Here is a 22,597-nt window from a genome sequence, read left to right on the forward strand (position 1 = left end):
ATATGCAGATATATACACGGGCGCAATGCGCTGGACTGCGTGTCTCCACCTCGACGATCCAACCTGTTGTTCACCTCGAAGTCCATTACAGTCTGCACGATCTCCTGTCTGAAATCTGCGAACAGAGACAGAATCTGCACGAGCCTCCAGCCTGTAATTTGCGTACAAAAGTGTGTGGAAGACTGCTGGAAATCCTGGCTATAAATAGCCAAAAATTGGGCGCAAAATAACTACAAGTCAACTGCATTAAATGCAGCCGACTGTACTATACCAAGTCGGACTACCACGTGGTAGTCCGACTGGTCAATCCCGACTGACCAGGATCTGAATCGCTAGCAACAAATTGGCAAGCGCCCCCACATCCAGTAGGCTGGTTGGGAGGCTAGTCCGGCTCATACCATCAAGACATAGCGGGAGGTGTATAGGATGGTAGACGAGGTGCTGCAGCGAGTATCAAGCTACCAGAGAGGAGTGGAGTTGAGGAGAAGCGAGATAGATGCAACAATACCTCAGGAGTGGCTTGCTCCCCCAATACGAGAGTCGATAAAGCTCGAGGAGGTATGGGCCGCTAGGTTTTCACCAGCAGGCATCCCCCCTACAAGTGGCAGGTAGAGTGGGCGGCGCTCCACATGGGACCTTCTTCACCGTACAGGAGGGGGGGCATCTAGCTCTTAACAGAGGACAGCAGGATGAGGGGATAGCTGTCCTTTCATGGAAGAGGATCCGGATGATTGGCCTTCAGAGGAAGACATGGCAGCTAGAACCTTTTGTCTTTGGCAGGAGCTCAGGGAGTGGCGCCTCTGGATCTGGAAGGGCAGGCCAATTGATGAGCTAAAGTAGGATCCCGGAGAGTGACTATGGCCAGCCACTACAGTCGCCAAGAAGCCACTAAGATTCCTAGAGTACACCACCAGGATTGGCAAACACGTACTTATGCAGGAGGATATGGATTAGGCGTCGTCACGTAGCAGGCACTGGGCAGAGCACAACATCATGAAGCCTTTCCGACGGACCTTCTGGCGCTGCCTATAGGATAGTTGGAGGCCGAGAAGGGTATCATATTATTTATGGCTGGTGGCACATGGAGGCTTGGTGGTGGGAAGCTGGCTTGCCCAAATGCAGAAGGAGAGAGGTTGTAAGCACTGCACATAGCAGCCTCTGGAAACCCCAGAGCACTGCCTCTGGTCGTGTGAGGCGGCGCAACTCGTGTGGAGAGCAGCATGCGGCATCGTTCGCCGTATAGCGCCCAGCCTTGGATATATCTCATGGGGAGCTTTCTGCTGGTAGGCGGTCAGCCAAGGCTGTCACCTTCTATATGAGGCCGGAATGCAGGACACGATATTCATTATCGAGGCAGGGTCGTATGCAATGGTCAGTTTAGAGGCTCTACCCGCCATCCGCCAGGTACTCGAGCCCACAGCAGACCGCTCTGAGGTATGGGAGATCATAGGGAGCCTTACTGGTTGGCATATCTGGAAGGCGCGGCATCAGGAGGCTTTCGGCGAAGAGAGACTTTCAGTACAGGCGACCTTAGCAGAGCTCTGGACCTCCATCACCCACTCCCTTCGCGGCCGATGGGATCAGGTGCAGGGCGAGTCCAGGGCTTGTTAAGAGCTTGTTAAGAGCTTGTTAAGGGCGAGTCCAGGTGCAGGGCGAGTCCAGGGCTTGTTAAGAGCTCCGATGTCATTTCATGCGCACTTGGAGCGGCCAGGACCTGTTTTTCATGATGCAGGCAGGCAACCCCAAATGGCAATACACCTCCCCTCCATGGCTTCTTGCCCCCATCCCCCCCTAGACTGCCTTGAAAGGCTTGTATACATTATGTATTTGTGACTTTCATCAGCTCCAATTAGTCTGTTAAGCATGAGCACTCCGTTGTAATCAATTTTTCGAGTAATATAATCGGCCACATTTTACTTGCAAAAAAAAGAGAGATACATTGGAGAAGAGCAGAATACACACGCACATCATCAAAATCCCATGTAAGCACAACTCCCTCATGGTTGTCCTGGTCCCAATCATCTGGAAGAGAAGTGCGGGCTGAGGCCACTCAATAGCTCCAAAAACCACGTACCATAATCGCTTCTACACAAACCATGCTTTCATAACAGCACTCCATGTTAAATAATTAGGGCCATGAAGTTTTTTCATTAGTAGAGCAGTAGGCAGGAGCCATCTGGAGAGGATAGGAAGAGAAGATAAAGAATAGAGAGAGTACAATCAAACACAACACAGACTGAACTGAGTATAAGTTCACATAGTGTCAGGAGGAGCGGATCAGTAAACAGCTGCAAAATCTGAGATAATCAGGGTAAAAACAATCAAAAAACACTATCAGAAGGCTGAAATCACTATCCCCCAGCCTATACAGGTATTAAATGCAGAAAAGCAAATGCAGGAATATTAAATGCAGCCATTAAGCATTAAAATATTGCAGAAAATCGAAAATCATACTGCAGCATGACAACAGAGAAGGTTGAAGGCTGAAAACAAGCAGAAAATACCCAAAAACTGGTCACCCAAACTGCGGCAAACAGAATAAGGCTGATCAGCACCAGAAAATTGTGAGGGCAGACTGTCCACAGTAGAAAACAGCACCTAGGGCCCAAGCATAGATGTCTGATACCATGTTAGAAGTGGGTGCAGCAACAAAAGCGTAGAAGACTGCTGTAATAGATTGCACAACACAAGAAAAGAGAAAACAAAAGAAAACAAAAGAACACTAGAAAGGGAGAAAGAGATATGCTCGGGAAATGGAATTCATATACCAAACACAAGACAGTCGCATACAACCGTGAGTCACTAGCTACGTGGGCATTGGCACCTACTCCCTCTCTCCAACAAGGACGTACACCGGGAATCTACGAGTGATGAATGACCTAAGGAGGAGGAAGCCCCAAATAAATACGGATAAAATAATGCCATTTAAAAACATCAGGTCAGCCAACATCATGTACCATTCAGCCAGCAATAAATGGCCAAAACCATCAAAAAAAGGACAATAAAGAATACCTAAAATATCTACAATGCCCAGCCCAAAACCATACATGCGCAGACTTACTCATGAGCTGGCTAAACTGCTAATAGGATTGCAAGTGTAGCTCACCTAGTTTAACCGAAAGAGCTCCCACCCAAAAGCAGCCAGGGCATCAATCATTGGTGCACATCAACTACCCAAGAACCTACCAAGACTGCAAAGGAGATGGTTATCTTCCCTTGGGGTTCCAAAGGGCCGTTCTAGAGAGACCAAGGCATCGGATAAAAGGTACTCATCAGCTGCCCAATGGCCTAGCACAACCTACAAAGGCAATATAAAACCGCTTTGATTGTCTTTTCCTTTTTTGTTTAAATTTGTGCCCATGGAAAAAGGGATCGCTAGCTTACACATCACTTCACAAAATAGACACTGCATACACAGCCACCTCCAGCGGTGTCAAGTAACAAAGAAAAATGGAAGAAGTATATGTTGTGTGTTGCCATAATACTCTGCAATAGAAGATGCCGCAAATATGGTGGATCCAAGGCCAACCACTCTATGATGAAGTAAAAGGTAATATGCACAAATGCAAAAAAAATTCATCCCTGGAAGTGCTTGCAAATATAGGTTTTCCCCTCACCAAAGTGTTCCATTCATGAAAACACAATGCCGATGCATGAATTTATGCAAGGGAGAACACAAAGAGCTATGCTCTAATAGAACACTTATGCAACAATGCCCTCATAGGGGGAATTGTTCACTTGCCCAAGCAACCTTTTACAAAGCATTAATCATCAAGATGCAAACAGATGATGATACAAAGGTTTAAACAAATCAATACAATGTGACAAAGATCTAGTGAGCACCAAAGAGAAGAAAGAAGAGCTTCCCCTCTCACCATCACACATTGGAAGGATAAGTAAGCACCCCCTTTGTCGATCTCGAAGGCGGAAAGGAAAAGCACCCAAAGAAGAAAAGTGAGATATGTGTCCAACTAAAAACCTATGATGAATGGCCTCCATGGTAGCTTCAAGGAAGGCGATAACTCGGCCTCAAGAGAAAAAGACTCCATAGAATTCCAAAGTGTGAAGCCCAACTGAAGAGGGACAACCCAGATAGAAAGCATCGAACAATCCAAGTTTCCGCTACGATCAAAACAGTAGCTCTTGTAAGGGTTAGTTCCAAAACAAAAGCAGAATGAGCAGAAGTACCATATGAGACCATAGAACACACATATCTCAACTTTAATGAAAGTAATTTTAGGTGTTTTTATGGGTGTGTTTTGTTTTGAAGATAACATATAAAAAGGATTCTCACTCCCAACAACAAGGAAGCAAGCTAAATAAGTTGTGGAAAAATATAGATACACTAGAGCTAGGCCTTCTAATGAGAAGAATGGTGGGGTAGCGGACAATATCACAAACATGTGAACCTAGAAAGGGAGGAGGCTCCACGATCCACTAGACAAGAGGGTCTCATGAAAAGTGAACTCACTAGCTTCAAGTTGTGAAGTAGATGTAGGTGGCAACTCAAAAAGAGAAGAGTAGGGCACATCCAATCTATCCTCAAGGGAGACAAGGAGCACGTGAGGACCAAAGCCCAAGGTAGGATTCGTGAACCAATTCAATAACCCCTTGGGTGTAACAAGGGTAAGTTGAGCAGATGGTATTAAAGCCATATGGCCAATGGATCTCCACTATTCAATGCACTTACCCTACTAGAGAATGACCCCCTCTTGGATGTGGAGGCACAAAAGTGCATTCTACTAATGTACTCAAATTCCCTAGTTGGGAAGAGGTCAAGTCTTGGGTGGACTGCCCTTGGTCTTTGAATGGCAATTCTCATTACAAGGACCAAACTTTTGGCAATCCTAATAGTAGCTATTCTACTTGGGGATATTTTGTCAAGACAATTTCAATCCTAGAGGAGAGTTACTTTGCTCCCCACTATTCGTCTCGATCTTGATGTTGTTCTTTTCACCCGTTGTTTCCCCTTTTGTGTGGTAGAAGCCGAAAAAACCCTTTAAATAGCCCCTTCTAAATATGGAAGATAGGTTTTCTTATAAACTTAATCAAATAACCACACAAAATGCATGGATTGACATTCAAACTATAGAAAATAGGTAATTGGAACTCTAAGATGACTTGTTGCATAAAATTAAGATATTTAGGTGGCAAATTGTACATAAACAAAGTGACTTGATCATTACTAACTTTGGTAGGCCACTTGTGACAAATTCCACAAGTATATATTGACACTCAATCAACTAGGCAATAAAACCATCCCTCTTAGTAATTTTAATCTCTTGGAGTTTGTGGTCAAGGTTCATTTATCTGATACGATTGCAAGCTGAATAGTGATCGACTAGGTATACCCGATACTTGGAAGCAAGATCAAAGTACTAAAGTTGTACGTAAAACTCAAGCATAAGACCTTGCATCAACTCAACTATAGCTATGGCACTTTTGCTCTTCCAAGAGTAAACTACTTCAAGTGAGAGCCATGGAGGTATTGACTTCAAGTGTGTGGTGCATGTGCTAAAATAGTATAGGTTGGCCCACTAGGTATTGACATGTTGGCAAACTATGTGGCCACCTGTGAAATAGGAGAGTTTGGTAGGGCTTGATATGCATGGGTGGAATACACTTGCATGTAGGTCCCCATTGATACTTGCTTTAAGAGTGGAGCTCCCACCACTATTACACCAAACCTGCCCAGATAAGAGATAGGAATGTGACTTATGGGGTATATGCCAACTGGTGTGATACCCCTAGTGTAGTGAAGTATGGGAGAGATGAATGTGTATGCAATAGAAGAATTTTGTAAAATTGGTGGAATGGAAGGGAATTGATATGTGAGTGTTGAGTTTGAGTTAATGATGATGAATCACCAAAAGCAGAATCATTAGAGTAAGCATGAGTTGCAGAGGTATTACCTAATCTCTTTCTTTACTCGCCTCTTCTTGCATTTACATACCAGTATGGGTTTAGACCTTCATGATTACTTGTACCCATTACCTACGTTTCAAAAGGAGGAATGAAAGGACTTGCAAAATTTGAACCATACATACCTTGCACCATGCTTGATAAAACGGTCGACATTGGATAGCTCAAGTTTCCTAACTCAAGTCGTCCTCTTAGGAGTGACTTATGGAGTACATGCCAACTGGTGTAATACCCCTAGGGTAGTGAATTGTGGAAGAGATGAATCTGTGTATGTGGCAAAAAGATTTTGTGAAATTGGTAGAATAAAAGGGAATTGAAATGTGAATGTTGAGTTTGATTTAATGATGATAAAGCACTAAAAGAAAAATCATTAGAGCAAGCAAGCACCGTCTTGATGAGATCGCTAGGTCTTGGACTACCTCCTGATGGCTGGAAATGCCTTGAATCAGCAGGCAACCTGCTGTGGCTGTCTCTCTCTGCTCCAAAATGGTTGGAATGACCCTCCAACAACCTTTCCCCTCATTGCATGGGAAATTTTTCCACTTTGTAGCTTTCCAAATGGATTTTTCAGCTATTTAAATTAATTTTACCCTTGTCCATGCCTAGAGAATTAAATGTGCCCATCCACAATCAAATTGGCTAGGCCGTTTTGGCTCCCAAGTGAATCTGAGTATTAATTAGAGCCTAAACTAGTATTAATTGATTAATTAATATCTAGTTCCTAATGTTACCACAGACGTTTAAAGGCTAATTAAATACTTGAGCCCGAAACTATCACCAAGCACCATGTAGTACCTGACCAATATAACTTATTAGAACTTTTGCCTTTGACATCCACTAACAAGAAACTCTAATTTTGACAATGAACCTAATATCCTTGTCAGCAGATAGCTGCAAACTTCTTAGATGAGCTTTGTCAAATTTGAGCCGCATCTAATCTAATTCTTAAAGAACAAGGTGTCTTCTATGGTGATGGACTGGGTCTTTTTGGAAATAATTCAGCAATACTGAACAATTCCTCTCATAGTCTTTGCAGAGCAGGCTCCAAGCATCATATATAATGGCCCACTATTTCTGTAATAATTACACATCCATTGGCTGAAAAATATCCTTCAGAGTATCTTCCTTACCCTCATTCAGCACTCAAATACAATTATAAAAACAATCAAACAAGAATGCGCTACTCCAGTACAGGTAGGTATCCATATATCCCCAATATCACCATGTCTGACTATACTTTGTGCTAGTTGTACATCACTGATTAGAATGAAAAGCATCAGTGGTGCCCAAAAAGAACTGGAACTATATTTGTTTTCAGCTCTTTAAGATGAAAGTGGAATTAAATATGTTTTCAGCCCTTTAAGTTGCATACCTGAAATGCCTGTGTTGAAGCTGGTTGCAACTTCAGCACATCCTTCCAGTAGTAGTTGGTTGCTAGACCCCTCACTGTCCCAACATAACCCTGGCTTATTCCATATACAATAATGATTACAGCTAAAAAAGGTGCTCCAAAAGCTTCTTTCAACGCTTTCAACCATAGATAGAACTGTTTTGGGATATTTAGGGTATTTCTATCCTCCCTTTGTGAATTTCCCTTAGGCTCTGTTCTTTGTACACCAGCTAAGATGTTGCTTTCAATTATTGATTCATCATGTTTCAAAAGTAGATCACCCTCTCCTTCTAAATCTTGTGACATATCCATCTGCAAAAGCCATAACCAAGTCATAGGTGTTCCAAATATAATCAAATGACACAGCTTCCAAGTTTAAAAAATTTCAGCCTACACTCAGAAAATATGCAGTTTTCACTGAAACATATCATTGTTAAGCATGAGAAATTTTTGTTTCATGCAGATTTCTCAAGTGAGCCATTGTCCATCTATCTTAGTTGATTACCTCGCAATGGTCTATCACCCAGCCTTGAGAATCTAATCGATATACAATTTCAACAATTCGGTTGGGATAGTATTGCAGGCATATCAAGTGTTCCCTAAACACTTTGTTGTTGTCAAGGAACCTCCTAGGCACTTCTGACAAAACTTGAAACCAACATTGCAGCATATGTGTGTAAAATAAGCACAGTGCAAAACATGAATCAGTCACAAAGAATAGACAAACATAAGAACTAGACTAAAATGCTGATATATAAATGACACAGAAAGATAATTAGCTTCAGATGCGCAATCCCAGACAGCTGCTTTTGGCAATATCCATTGCTTTGAACTGGCAATGCCTAGTGCTTTAAATATACTACAGGAAAATACTGAGATTGACAGATAGCTTTGGCCCTTTGCCCTAATCCACTGGCAACAGCAAGCATTACAAGCCATACCACTGACAACTGTATCTGTTTTGGCAATATTGGCCTACTTATAATAATCGTGTAGTTCTGGCTTCCCATTTCGGTGAGGCTCGGAATACTCTTGTAAGGATGTATGCTACTACAAATTGCAGTGATGGGTATGCATCCTTAAGCACACAAGAACAAGACCAATTTTCCAACATAAAAGTGATAATATGATCAGCACCTGTAAGGGTAGGCAAGTGGACAGGCTAGGGAGACTACCAAAGAAGCTTCTAAGTCTACAAGCGCTACGGCTCGAGCAGGAAGACTGCCATCGAAGGGTGAGGAGCCTCTGAGTCTGCAAACGCAAACCTAATGACTGACGCCAGCTGCTTGGGAGTGACACTAGAGGTGAAGGAGGAGTCAGAAGCTGAAAACGCATATGTAGCAACCTTTGATGCTAATGCTTCGTGGAGGAGAAGGTTGCCAACAGCGAAGGAGATCCCAAATGCAGCAAACACAAATCAGTGGAGGCTCCTGATTGCCAAACACAAGGTGCAGGGGTTGGTTCTCTCTCACCACGTGATGGAGGAGCCGCCCAAATAATCAAACACAAACTGATGAAGCCGCCTAGAGGAGAAGAAGCTATCGCTGACTGTCAGAACCCAACACAAGGAGTGCTATCGCCCACTATGTAGGAAGATCGCCAGCTAAGGAGAAAGCCACTGCTATCATAAACACAGTCCTATGGGTGAAGGGAACAAGCGCCTGACAGCAAGAAAGGAGGGTGGAGATAGTTGAAGGAGAGGAGAGAGAGAGAGAGGAGACAAAGGTCTCATGAATAGAAGTGTGGCGTGAAGTGGTGAAGAATGAATGGGAGGTGCCATATATATAAGCACAAAGAGTCTCGACTCTCACCCACTGAAGTCTCTCAAACGGTGCTCTGACGCTCTAGGAAGGTCTTAGAAAACCTTTTTGGGGCTAGAACTTGAAACCAAAAATGGGAATGAAGAAGAGAAACTATATTGAATGATGTGGTTTCTCAAAAACCCCCTCTCATGCCCAAAAAGGAGCATAAAAAGAGGAGTGAGGTGAAGAGAATAAGAGCCACCCTGTAGTCCAAGAATGCCACCTAAAAGGAGACTTGTGAAGAGAGTGAAGAGACTGAATGAGTAGTAGAACCTAAAACACAACCTTGGGTGAGAAGCCGCTAGCTCCATTACACCAAGCTGGAAGGAATATGAAGGCCTACTCACAAAGTCGCTACTAAAAATCCAAGGGCCCAGATCAAAGATAGATCCTTTAGACATTGAGTAGAAGGAGAGGAAAGGACTGCTCAAAAAAGAGCCACTCCTCGAAGGTAAAAGATGGTGGGTAAAGAACTTCGAGAGTACTAGGGTCCCCCTCTGAAACAGGAGTAGGAGCCCGCTCTAAAGCTGAAGAAGGAGATGCCCCCTCTTAGGGCAAAGGAAAAGGATCTCTTCTATATCCCCTTCGAAGAGAGAGAGGGACTCCAACTCATGGATCACAAGCTCTGAGGTGTCTAATGGTGAAGGAAGTACTGCCAATTGTGCCAAAGGATGTATCTAGAGCTCAGAAGGAGTAGAAGCCAAAGATTACCTAGAGGTGTCTTCTTGAACCTGAGTAGAAGAGGGTGGGATAAGAGGAGGCTTAGGGTGAGGCAAGGATGGGAAAGAATCTCGGGCTCTCAATGGAGTGAATTGAGGAGATATGGGCCGTGGTAGCCACTAGAACCGAAAATGGGTTGGGGGGGGGGAACTTCCACACAATGGGGTAGCATAACAATTATCATATTTTTCTGGCATTTTTCTGCCTCTTAAAACAGTCTCAAAAGGCATTTATTTAAAATGGGACTCTGGACTTTTTAGCAGGACAACTGGCTAGAATATTCTATAAAAGGGGAACTCAGTTGCACTGCCACTTCATCCCTTCTTTCCACATCAGTGCCACCTCTCCTCTCTCATCATCATATCTCCTCTTCACTGTGTTGAACCAGCTGTTGCCACCTGCTAGAGGAGCTGCCACCCTTGCGCTGCCCTCATTCTAGTGGTGCCCCCCTGCTGTCTGGTCCTGCCCTGCTGTCAAGCCATTTTGCCAGCTGTGTTTCCAGCAGCCTGCTGCCGCCAGCCCCTGGAGCTGCAAACCACTGACCTAGAGGTACATTGGTCCCTGTGTTTTCAGGTTCTGGCTGTCACCCTACTGCCTAGTAGTTCTGCCCTGTGCCGTTCCCTCGTGTTTGGTTCTTCTAGCCTGCATTTTTGGTGTTGATCACATCTCTCACAGCTGATCCTTATCATCTAGCATGGCCCGACTGCATGAGACAGCTCCAAAGATATTACTTTTGTGGTTTGTCGCACTCGGAACTGTCATGGAGGACAACACCCTCGCTCACCGAGAGACTACGGCTGTTGGACAGCCTTTGCTCCTTGAACACACTCAATTGTATCTCTACCCTCATTAAATATTCTTCATTACAGCATTCATTCTTCCTTCTCTTCTTCATTTTATGTTATTGTCTGAGTTCACGAAGTGTTACTTGTGTTCATAAACTCTCTATGTTTTCTCTGCAAATCCTAGTGTATCCTCACATGGTATTAAAGGCAGTGCTCTTCAAAAGAGTATCCTATGCGATTATTGTGAGAAGATAGGTTTGCACGAGCAACATGCATCTCACTCATGATGTCTCGAAACACCTTCATCTTGGGAACCTAAAGTGTCAAAGTAGGAGGTCTCTCCTTCATTGAAGGCCCTAAGGCAACATTATTCTCTCAATGCGAAGGATAGCACAGCCTCTTCTTCTTCCTCATCATCTAGGTACCATCACATATTTATTCTTTACAAAGTGCATCCGGTTGTGGCAACCAATTGGGGAGGATGGTCACCTCTCAGTTGGCAAAGAACAAACCATCTTGGTAACGATTCACAATTCAAAGTTTTCATCTCAAGCAAGCCCACTAGCAAGTTCATGTAATCCATTTGAATTTCATAAAACCAATTTTGCCTATGTTGCTCCTATTGTTATGCAAGAGCTAGCTACAAGTCACCATGGAGATCCAAACTAGTTTGGTGCCTTGCATCTCAATTCGCACCCATCCCTCCCTCTTCTTTCACTCGTTTAGATTCTGGCACATTAAATTCAAAGCCTTTCTTTAGACCCACAATAGGTTATCTCATCTTGTCGCAAAGCTAATTTCCATCCTCATATAGGTTTTGGGACTTCTTTACCTCAACTTTACGATCCCCAAGTGTGTACCACTTTGCATCCAAATGCTTTGTTGTCAGGAATGCCATCCATGCATAATGCACCTCTCCATTACTCGCAAGTGCATCACACTTTGACCCTTGGTGCTATTGTAGTGGGAATCACCCTCTCACATACAACACCACCCTCCCCAATTGCTCGGAAGCAAGGACCCACTCCCATGATGATGATCCACTTGCCAAACTAAAGGGAAACAAGAGTGGTAAGGAACCACTTAGAAACAAACATGCTTGTCAACTCGTGCGAGAAAAGAATAGGTATCGCACCTTTTGCCATATATCCAGCCATCTTGATGGCAATTGTCATTCAAAAACCAACAGCACCTTACCTACATCTAAACCTTCACCTTCTTCCAAACTAGCCTCACCGCATCTGACAATGGTAGTGCCACTCCATGGCGGTTGAGACACGGTCCTTTCTAAGGTAGTAGCACAATTTCTCCAACCCCTAGTTTCAAGGTTCATCACTAGCTTGCCATTGGTATTATGGATCTTGGACCTCCACCTACACTAGTGCTTATGGTTCATTTGACTCATTTGGCTCTCATCCTCCTTTAGGGCTAGACTCTTAGGATCCAAGCTACCCTTAGCATCCCTAGGCTAGTCAAGCTAATTTCCTTTAGGCTGAGTTAGGCTAGTCTTTCTCTAGGCCAGTCTAGCTAGATCTTAGACTAATGTTCTGTTAGCTCTTTGTATGCTAAGATAGGTTAAACTAGGCTAGTCCTTCTATAGGCTAAGTCCTTTAGCCCTCTTCATTCTTCTTCCATGCATCCTCATATTTTAGACTTCCTTTTAATACTTCTTCTTCCAATATGCAAACTCTCTTAGATTCACCTATCTTTAGCTTAGCACCAACACCATCACAATATGAAGCACTAGTACACAAGTTCTGGTTTCTCCTCTAGTACTTGCATGCTGGGTTTTGTATTTCTGTCCAAGACTAGCATTGCAAGATTCTACAAATCTTGATTAGGTGAAGGTCCATGCCTTAGTGGTTACACCTTCGCCTTCTTGATCAGCATGGAGAGGGAGATTGTGCGTCATCTCCCAAGTTTGAGCTTTGGGCATCATGTAAGTTACCACGGCAGTTGTCGTTCCTCGTAGCTCTTCCAGCTGAGATGCTTCTGTTTCAACTTCAATTTCCTCTCCATTACATTCTTCTTCTTCTTCATATCACGGTGGATTGCTGACTTGGTGTTGTGCCCTCGCATTCCTAATGAGCATTAGAGCCCCCTCCTGAGATCATGTTCCAGGCACACCTACATCATTTGGCCAGCACACTTCTGAGGCTGATTTGGCATGTCCCAACTAACATGTACTGAGCAAGTAAAATTAAAGGCCTTAGTTACAGAACTATTATCATGCATTTCGGTGTGATTTGATTCCACGAAAACAGCCCCAAAAAGATTTTATCTCTTGGATGACAAAATTTGGATACACATTTAAGGCTGAATTTGGGACTCCCATGCCAAAGTTGAATCTGCCAAACTTGCTACTATTTCATGGTAAGCTTGCCACCTTAACAGGCAACTATTACCATGAGATTCCATTGAGTAAAGTCAAGTGTCATCTAGTCCAGTCCTTGCAAAGGCTGAAGCCTTAAGCTTTAAGCTTAGTTAAATTTTGGGTCCTCTCTATAAAGCCTCTGTAAGGTGGCACAACGAACACTTCTAGTTTATTGGCATACTCACAAGTTTACACAACTATAAGTGCATGTTTGTCTGTTTTATGAGGCATCCATTTTCACCCATTGGCTATGTGTTATTATTTGGTGTTTCATATTACCATTACTTTGTGCATGCTTGTCACCCTGTCATGTCTGTCCTGCAATTGCTTGCAGCCCAGCTTGTGTATCTGCATAGTGGAGAAGCTTGCCTAACTAGGCAGAGTCCTCAGCTGTTTTTAGCTGCTCAGTGTATGTGTTCATATGCTTTTGTTTTACATCTCCGTCCTGTCTTTTGAAGGTGGACAGCATCGCATCAGTGTTAAACAGCATCATGGTAGCATGGCAGTCGCAAACAGCATCTTATCTGCATGCAGTTGTACCAACGGGTGCAGCCAAGGCTATGCTTTTAGTTCAGTTCTGCATTTGACAATTGAATCTTGGGTCTTTGCAGCTCAGCCCTGTGTCGACATATATCACAGTTTGTAAAGCCATCTTTTGCTAGTACGGTGATAGTTGTTTGCTCAGTCTTCTTGCAGTCAAACCAGAGCTAGAGCTTCATCACAGTTTCAAGGTGGTGCAGGTTGCAACTTGCACAAATTAGGATAGATCATTTGAATCCCCGAGTTGCAAAAAATGCAGTTTGCTCCAAATTTAGTAGCATAGCAACTCCTTCCAGGTCATTGCATAAAGAAAAGCAGGAGGAAAGTGGAGAAAGTGGGGAAGGGAGAGGGGGCCAGGGGAAACCTGAAGATTTTCCTCACTCTGGTATAATTGGTGAAAGTTGTCTGTTCCAGTGACTGCAATTAATCAAGGTTGAAGAAGATTAAGCTAAAGTGGTCTCCATGGAGATCTAATCCTTCAGAGTGTCTGTATTTAGAGCTTAGGCTTTGAGCCTGAGAAGAATTCAGAGGCAATAGGAGCTTGTCAGCAAAGACAAAACAGCCCCAAATATAAATCTACCTTGCAGATGGTGCATTTGCCTCCAAGCAAAGGATACACTGCTCATTCTTGTATGAGGACAAGAAGGTCCCTAAATCCAAGTCAAAGCACTCGAGAAGCAGATCCATTCTTAAAGCCAGTAATGTGCAGGAGCATGAGAAAGAAAGAGCCAACAAGCTCAGGACAGGCTGGTCCAGCCACCTTGATTAAGTTGGAGCGGCAGTGGCAGGCCAACAATACAGCCTGAGCCAACTTTGTGGCTTGACTGCGATGAGATGAAGCAGTCCAAGAGCGCTTCCACAGGAAGCCCTTGAGGCTGATGTGTGTAAAACAGGTTAGGCAGCGCTTGAAATGGAATGCAAGCTTGCCTGTGTCCATCATATATCCATGCTTTACCTCTTTGCAGTTAATTCACGCTAAGGAGGGGAGTCTTTAGTCGCATGCCTACAAGTCAATGGACATTTTCTCTCTTGTAACACACTATTTGTGCTTATACACACACGAAAGCATGCGTTGCTGTGCAGCAGAAATAGTCTCTCTTTGTCTCCCTCACTCCCGCTACAGACAGACGTTGGGCTTAGTCACTCATATATACACAAATGGCAACATTGACTTTCCAGCCATACTAACCCATTGTACCCAGATCGATTTATCAGTCAGCCTGGCCTTCCCTAATCTCCCACGACGTGTTATTTGGTTAATCTGTGGTTTGCCGACTCAAAAGAACTCTTTGTATGATGTTACAGTATATATAACGACTTCCTCTGCACCTCGCCCTCCTTGTATATTCACATGAAAAATCAACTACCCACAGTATAATCCTAAGGGGCAGCTCCATTTTACATAAGAAAACGAAAGCTCAGCTACTTCATGCAATCGTGTGAGACGCCTATGAGGGTGCAAATCTTCTACTGTTGAGCTACTCTGTTTGGGTTTGAAAGCATCGGGAAATCTGCAGGTGCAGATCGAGCTCACAGGAATGCCTACCAAAGCCCGCTGCCATCGTGTCTGAGAACTAGGCAAGAATTGAGCTTCAATGATCTCGTAATACAAGAGAGACTTGATCGATGGGAACACACACACACACACACACACAAAAACAGGAGCGCTTATACCTGACGATCATATCGATGAGAAGATCAAGGCTCGCTCCTGCAGTGACCTGGAGCTCGAGACGATCGGAGGCCTGCTCGTATCGATGGCATAACAGAGATTTGCTCCTGCGGTGAACCTGGGAACGATACAGTCTAAGGCTAGTCCAGGCGCAAGTAGACGTTTTGACCCCGCCGAAGCCCGCTTGCTACGTCCATGGCGGTGTTGCTCCCATGTCCTTGTGATCCACTTGGTCAAATTCCTTTTCGTTGTCTCCTAGATGTTCCCACGAAGTTGAGACTATTCGTCATCTATTCATCCACTATAGGGCCAATAATAGAGTGTTTTTTAAGAGCCACGCCACACCTAAGTCTATGTACTTAGGCTGGTTACACACCAAGTGATGGACGGCCAATAACCCCCACTCAGAATGTGGGCATGCACTTTTTGGAACTGAGCGTGGACATGGACGTCATTGTAATGAAAGAGAAGAGAAAAAAGAAGGAAGCCATGGAAGCTGGAGATAAAGGTGAAGAGTGTGATCTTGATAATAACTGATTGCCCTAATCTGGGGCTCTTACACCTTAAATACCCCGATCAGTGTGACGGGATGTCTAAACCCTAGTCGGTGTGTATCCCGCTTGTTACAATCCATCCCCACGCGAAAGGTTTTGCCCTCAAAAACAATAAGAAATAAAAGGGAGTGATGGGTGGGCTAAGGGAGGGTTACAGAGTACTACTCAGAGCCCTTTGACAATGAAGATTAGGTGTGGAGAGATTAGGGACAACATGCAGTCCTAAATCGGTCTGCTGAAGTAAACAGGTCATAACTTTTGATAGGTTGCTCCAAATAGGGCGTACTATATATCAAAACGGAGCTTATGACAAGTACTTTCAGCTTATGTAGAATGCATATGCATGTGATTTGAGTAAGTACAAAATTGCTCTAAAACAGTGTGCAGTCTCTGCAGGCGAAAAGTGGGCAATTTGGGGCATGACCGGCTAGTCTTCCAGTCGTTGGGATTCATGGAGGTAGAAAAATTCAATGAGGATGGTTGCTGGGCACCAAGAGGCTTCTTCTAAGGGTAGGCCTTGCCATTTGATGAGGTATTCTTTGATGGATCGGGATCATAAGTGCTTATCTTGCTACCCAATGATTGCTTCAGGAACATATTGAGTGATGCTCTCTTTATCTATGGGGGGAAGTTCTTCCACATAGCCCACTGAGGAGCCTACAAAGGGTTTCAGCTGACTAACATGAAACACAATGTGGATTTTGGTAGTAGGGGAGAGTTCTAAGCGGTAGGCCAAGTCACCAACTCTCTTCAGGATTTGGTATGGGCCATAGAAGCGATGGGCTAGCTTGTTACCGGCTGCCCTCTTTAAGAGTGGAGTAGCGGGACTTAGGCATTTTCAAAAGGACCAATTCCCCCTCTTAGAATTCCTAGTGCCTTCATTTTTCATCAGCATAGAGTTTCATGTGTGTTTGGGCCTTCTGAAGATTCATTTTGTATTGCTGAAGTAAAGCTTGCATGCGATCCAATTCAACTTGACTTTGAGGATTAATCTTATCAGTAAACAAGACTGTAGGAAGGGGAACCTTATACCCATATAAGGCCTCAAAAGGGAAACTCCAATGCTAGAGTGTGTGGAGTTATTATATGCAAACTCAGCCAAGTGAAGCCACGTATCCCAACTGTGCCGTACATCATGGCAAAAGTGCCTCAAATATGTCTCAAGCCATTTGTTCACTCTCTCAGTTTGGCCATCAGTTTGAGGGTGGTATGTAGTTGATGGAGCAAGCTTGGTAACCATGGAGGTGAAAACTGTCTGCCAGAAGTTGCTCATAAACTTTGCATCCCGATCATGTATTATGACTTTGTGATAAGCCATGCAACTTGAAGACATTTTCCATAAACTGAGTGGCCACCTGAGAGGCGATATATTGGACCTTAGTGGGGATAAAGTGGGTAGCTTTGGTGAGGCAATCAACTACCACATAGATACTGTTCCACCCTTTCTTGGTCACAGAAAGGCCAGTGATAAAGTCCATTGTAATGTGAGTCCATTTCCCTTCAGGAATAGGGAGAGGTTGCAAGAGGCCAACGGGCCTGAGTGTACTATCCTTATTCTATTGGCATGGAACACATTTGGTCACAAAGTCCTTGGTGTCCCTCCATAAGCCTTTCCGATGAAAGCTCTTGGTAATCCTGTCATATGTTTTGAAAACACCCAAGTGACTGGCAGTGGGGCAAGAATGCATTTCTTCCATGATCTTCTACGTGAAGGGGGAAGTGTGTGGGATGACAATCTTGCCATGGGACCAAATAAGGCCATGCTTGCCCTGATATTGGGAGTTTTCAGCCATAACCCCATGCTATAATTTTTGAAATATATGGCGGAAATGATTATCTAACAAGTAAGCCTCTTGGAGCTCTTCAACCCAATCACTGTGTAATTCTAAGATAGATGACACTCTCCATGCCCACATTTGAAAGAGAGAGAATCAACCACAATATTATCCTTGCCCCGTATGTGTGAGATGTCGAAATCATAGCTTTGTAAGATTGCCACCCATCGCCTTTGCTTAGGGATCAAAGTAGACTGAGTCAAGAAGTATTGGAGGACTCAGTGATCGCTTTTTACTTGGAAGCGGCTACCATACAAATAGTGGTGCCATTTCATGATGGCATGGAGGATGGCCAACATCTCTTGGTCATATACATTCATTTATATCTCCTTCTCATCAAGCTTGCAGCTTTCAAATGCAATCACACCATGCTCTTGCAACAAGACCGCACCAATATCCCGATCACTGGCATCACAATGAATGGTAAATAGCTTAGAGAAGTCAGGGCAAACAAAGATGGGGCGAAGTAAGCATTTCCTTTAACTATTTGAAGCTATGATCGGCAATGGCATCCCAAGAGAATGACTCTTTTTTCAAGCAATTAGTCAAAGGTGCTGCAATGGTGGCATAGTGCTTAATGAAGTGTCTGTAGAATGAAGAGAGACCAAGGAAGCCATGCAAGGAAGTGGTGATGGAAGGACTGGGCCAATCCTTAACACATTGCACCTTTTTCGGGTCAGCCTGTATACCATTTTTGCTCACAATGTGTCCCAAGTACTCCACAGATGTCTGCATAAATATGCATTTGCTCTCCTTAGCAAAAGAGTCGATGCTCTCTCAATATGTCAAACACCCTTCGAACGTGTGTCAAGTGCTCCATAGATGACTTGCTGTAAATGAGGATGTCATTAAAAAAAACAAGCACGAACTTGAACAGAAAGGGTTGTAGAATTTTGTTCATGAGGCTTTGAAAGGTGGCAGGGGCGTTAGTCAACCCAAAAGGCATCACAAGAAAATGGTAAAGTCCATAATCAATCCTGAAGGTCGTTTTGACATCATCTCCTGCCTGCATACGGATCTGATGGTAGCCAAAGTGTAAGTCAATCTTAGTGAAAAAGCATGCCCCTTTTAACTCATCCAGCAAATCATCAATCCGTGGGATGGGGTAGCGGTTCTTCACTGTAATTTTGTTCAAATCTCTGTAGTCAATGCACATGCGAAAGGAGCCATCTTTCTTTTTGACTAGGAGGACAAGGGATGCATAGGGGGAAGAACTCGATTTAATGAAACCCATCTCCAACAACTCCTTGATTTGCTTTACAACCTCTTCATGCTCACACTTGGAGAGTCTATATGGGGGTTTCTTCACTGGCTTGGAATGGGGCTCTAGGTCAAGTGGGTGGTCCGCTTGTCTCTTGGGAGAGAGGGATGTAGGCATTTGAAATAAATCATTGTATTCCTCAAGTAAGGCCTGCAAGGCAGAGTCATGTGATACTGCGAAGGGCTGATCAAAAGTGTCCTTATTTAATTGCAAAACAAAGATTTGTGAGCATTTCTTAAACTCCTGTTTGAGTTGCTTTGGTGTAATGAGCTGAAAATCAACATGATCTCGAACTCCCTTTAGGTGGATGGGTTGTCCATGCATCATAAACTCCATGTAAAGCTGAGAGAAGTCCATAGCAAATTTCCCCAATTGTTTCATTCAATCACAGCCCAAGACAACATCAATGGGGCCCATATCTAGGGCAATCGGATCAACCAGTACCACATAATTTTCAGCCAAGTATAAGGGAACTGCGGGACAAACATGCGTGCTGATTTCTTCTTCTCCGTTTGCTACTTGGACCTTCAAGGGGTGGTGTAATGCCATAGGGATACATCTCAACCGATCAATGGCTGATTTATTGACAAAACTGTGAGTGCTTCCACTACCCATAAGGATAAAAACATGCTTCCCATTGATACTGCCTTGAATGCGAAGGGTACTGGGGCTGCGGGAACCCGTCCAAGCATCCAAGGAGATCGAGCAAAGGAAAGTGGGAGGTGGGTGGGATGTTAAATCAAGTATCTGTGAGGGAGCACCGCCCGGGTCAAAGGGAAACCCATCCTTCAAGCCATAGAACTGCTCATGATCAACATCCTCCATGGGCTCAGTCTGATCAATGGCTAGGTCATCCTTCTCATTGTGCCAATCTTCCATGACATACATGCTATGAACTTTGACCTTAGCTGTCTTGTACGGGCATTTGGAGGCATGATCAGCAGTGTACTTATCTCCACATTTAAAGCATAGGCCATTTTCTTTCCGTTCCTTCACAACATCTGGGGAGATGAGCCGTTGACTACTGGATCCATGGGAAGGTGATGTAGTGGACTGATTATTTTTAGCATACCTATTTTCAGCAATAGAGCCCAATGCTGTCCCAAAAGTGCCATGGAAGGTGGGGTAAGTGGATACTTTGGGGTTGTTATTAGGCATAGAAGAGCCTTAAAAACTACCTCCGTATGGGGCTGATCGTGAAGAGATGCGGGGAGGTCCAACACCTTGCTGAAAATGCTCATTCTTATGGTACTTTCTTGCATATCTCTTAGTTAGTTCAATTGCATCAAACAGTGTAGTGGGTTTTTGGGCCATGACATCAGCCAATAGACTCGATTCCAATCCATAGATGTACTTGTGCAATTTAGCATCATCACTAATGCTTTCCACATACATGGTCAAGCTCATGAACTGATTGGTGTAGTCATGTACAGTGAGGTTACATTGGTCAAGAGTGTACCATTGTCTTGCCAACCGTTCTTTTTCCACAGGGGACACAAAAACTTGGACCATATGCATTTTGAAATCTTCTCAATCAATGAACTGTTGATTCTCCTGGTTGATATAGCGCCACCAAGTGTAGGCAAAACCTTCCAAATGGAGAGAAGAAAAAAGTATTTTTTGATCATCAGTGCAGGGGTAGATGTTGAAGTAGGACTCCAACTTGGACGTCCATTCTTCCAGGTCAGATGGTGAGGGGGACCTTGTCATGCAGATCATAGGGGCCATGCTGCCCATGAAATCCTTGTTGTCCATGCATCCCGTGGTAGCCATACATGCCCTGCTGTCCATACATCCCTTGCGGTGCATTCAGCCCATGTTGTCCATTATAGCCATGCTATCCATGATTGCCAGGCTAGCCATTTGTACCATATTGTCCTTGATGGGGCTGATTCATATGTGGTGCATGGGGGCTCCTAGGTAGAGCCAGTGAAATTCGACCCAAGGTGGGAGAAGGCCTCAAGTGAATGTTGCCGGCATGGTGGGGACGGGGGAATTCAATAGGGGCTCATCATGCGTATGAGAGGGTTCCCCGATCTCATAGGGTTCACCCCCAGATTCAGGATAGAATTTTTTGCAATGGGATCTTTGTGACAGTCCTGTAGGACTATGACCAAAAACACTGCATGTCCCTTAGTACCAATGTCTTACATGGATAGAGCATAGATCAAGGGGCCTGATCTACCACATCAATAGCATCTTGAGCATATTGAACATAATCCTGAGCATCATTGCATACCCATCAACTCTGCTATTCATGCATAAGTACATTCACTGCCATACATCTCCATTGACTGCATGTACTTCAAGTGGCATACATGAGTGCCATTAGCATTGTGGGGTATCCAAGAGGGATCATTGGGGCAGGGAAGTGGGGCTCATGGAAGTACCTGCACTTGCAAACAAGTATTGGGCTCCGGATCACCGGGAGGTGGGCAAAGTTCCCCCCAAGCCGGGTTATGCACCCCTTCAGGGTCTTAAGTAGTAAGGGAGGGTCACCTCTCTTTTGTCTTACCACCTCACCTGGCATTGGCCTTTTTCCTCAACCGGAGTATACATGGCAGACATTTTTAATTAGCAATCAGCATGAGATGCATTGGAAAGAAGACATCGGGCCTTTTCATGAGATTCAAGGAATGATGAAGGGTGGGGTAGGGGTTACCTTGGCAGTCCAGTGACTCACTGGTTGCTTCTTACCCAATTTACAATGGCTAATATTCATCCAAGATCATAGGCTAATATTCATCCAAGATCATAAGACAAGCTAGAGGGTTAATGTCAGCCATTACAATGAAATTCGGGAAGAGGTATGATGCTTGTATGCAATCTTGAATCTCTTCAACAATGGATTAAGCTCAGCAAGTGGCTAAATTGAGAGATTAAGATCAGAATGGCATACCTCTTTAATGCTTGGGACGACCATTGAAGCCCAAATCATCATGATGCCGCTTGCTCCATTGATCAAGTCCGGTTGTTGGTTGGGCATCCGTGGAAGAGTGCTTCAGCATTTGAGTGCTCTTGCTGATGAAGAAGGCTCCCAAGCTTATCCTCGAGCTCAAGCTTTAAGAATGGGAAGCTTCAAGTGAAGCTTTCATGGCTGCACGTAAAGCTCCCATGCATGCTAAGCTCAATGACTTCATCCGGGCAAGAGAAATCCTTCACGGGCTGAAGGGGTTGTGGGGTTGAGCTCTCTGGGTCAGGGAAAGCTTCAATTAGAAGAATCCATGGCTGCCCCAAACTGTTTCAAATAGTTCCAGCTACTGTCCACCATGGGAGTTGATTCCTGAGAGAAAAAGTGCCAAAGGGGGAAGGGTTATGTGCTTGGAGTAGTGCCCTGGAGTGGCAGGGAGGGGAGGGCAGCAAGAGGAGGAGTGGCAGGAGGGCTGGGAAGGAGCAGGACAGCCAGCGCAAAATGCGCTGAAATTTACGGGGCTGTCTTGTAGGCCTCCTGGGTAGCAAATCCCCCCAGTCCACCACTTAATCAGAAGCTTGGGGGGCCAGGGAAGGAGTCTCAGGGTTGGTTGATGTCGGGGAGCACTCTCAGGTCATATTTCTTGGGGTTTCTTTGGGCTGGCAGCCATGGCAGCTTGCAGGAGAAGAGAGAGAAAGAGGGCTGAGGCAAAAAGTGACTGAGGTTTTGCCCTCTTCCAACTCCTGGGACTCTAAACTTGGCTTGGAACTCTAAAAAATTGCATGAAAAGAAGTGATAACTTGCTATTTTACCAATTTTACCTCTAGATAT

At 44.3% G+C, this 22,597-nt stretch overlaps 1 protein-coding gene across 2 annotated transcripts in view; it reads right to left on the minus strand.

Moving 5' to 3' along the window:
• Nucleotides 1-15,482, minus strand: part of LOC148037429 (putative folate-biopterin transporter 6) — a 71,985-nt gene extending 56,503 nt beyond the window's left edge. For both annotated transcript variants that reach the window (XM_087676353.1, XM_087676354.1), the window contains exons 1-2: nucleotides 15,208-15,482; nucleotides 7,295-7,624 (exon numbers count right to left, since the gene is read on the minus strand). In XM_087676353.1, coding sequence (XP_087532479.1) covers nucleotides 7,295-7,624 — 330 coding nt within the window. In that variant the 5' untranslated portion in view covers nucleotides 15,208-15,482. The remainder of the gene's footprint in view (nucleotides 1-7,294; nucleotides 7,625-15,207) is intronic.
• Between the last annotated feature and the right edge of the window lie 7,115 nt (nucleotides 15,483-22,597).

This window comes from Lygodium microphyllum, chromosome 4 (assembly GCF_053477565.2).
Source record: "Lygodium microphyllum isolate KBCC chromosome 4, Lygodium_microphyllum_v1.1.10, whole genome shotgun sequence".
Classification (NCBI taxonomy): domain Eukaryota; kingdom Viridiplantae; phylum Streptophyta; class Polypodiopsida; order Schizaeales; family Lygodiaceae; genus Lygodium; species Lygodium microphyllum.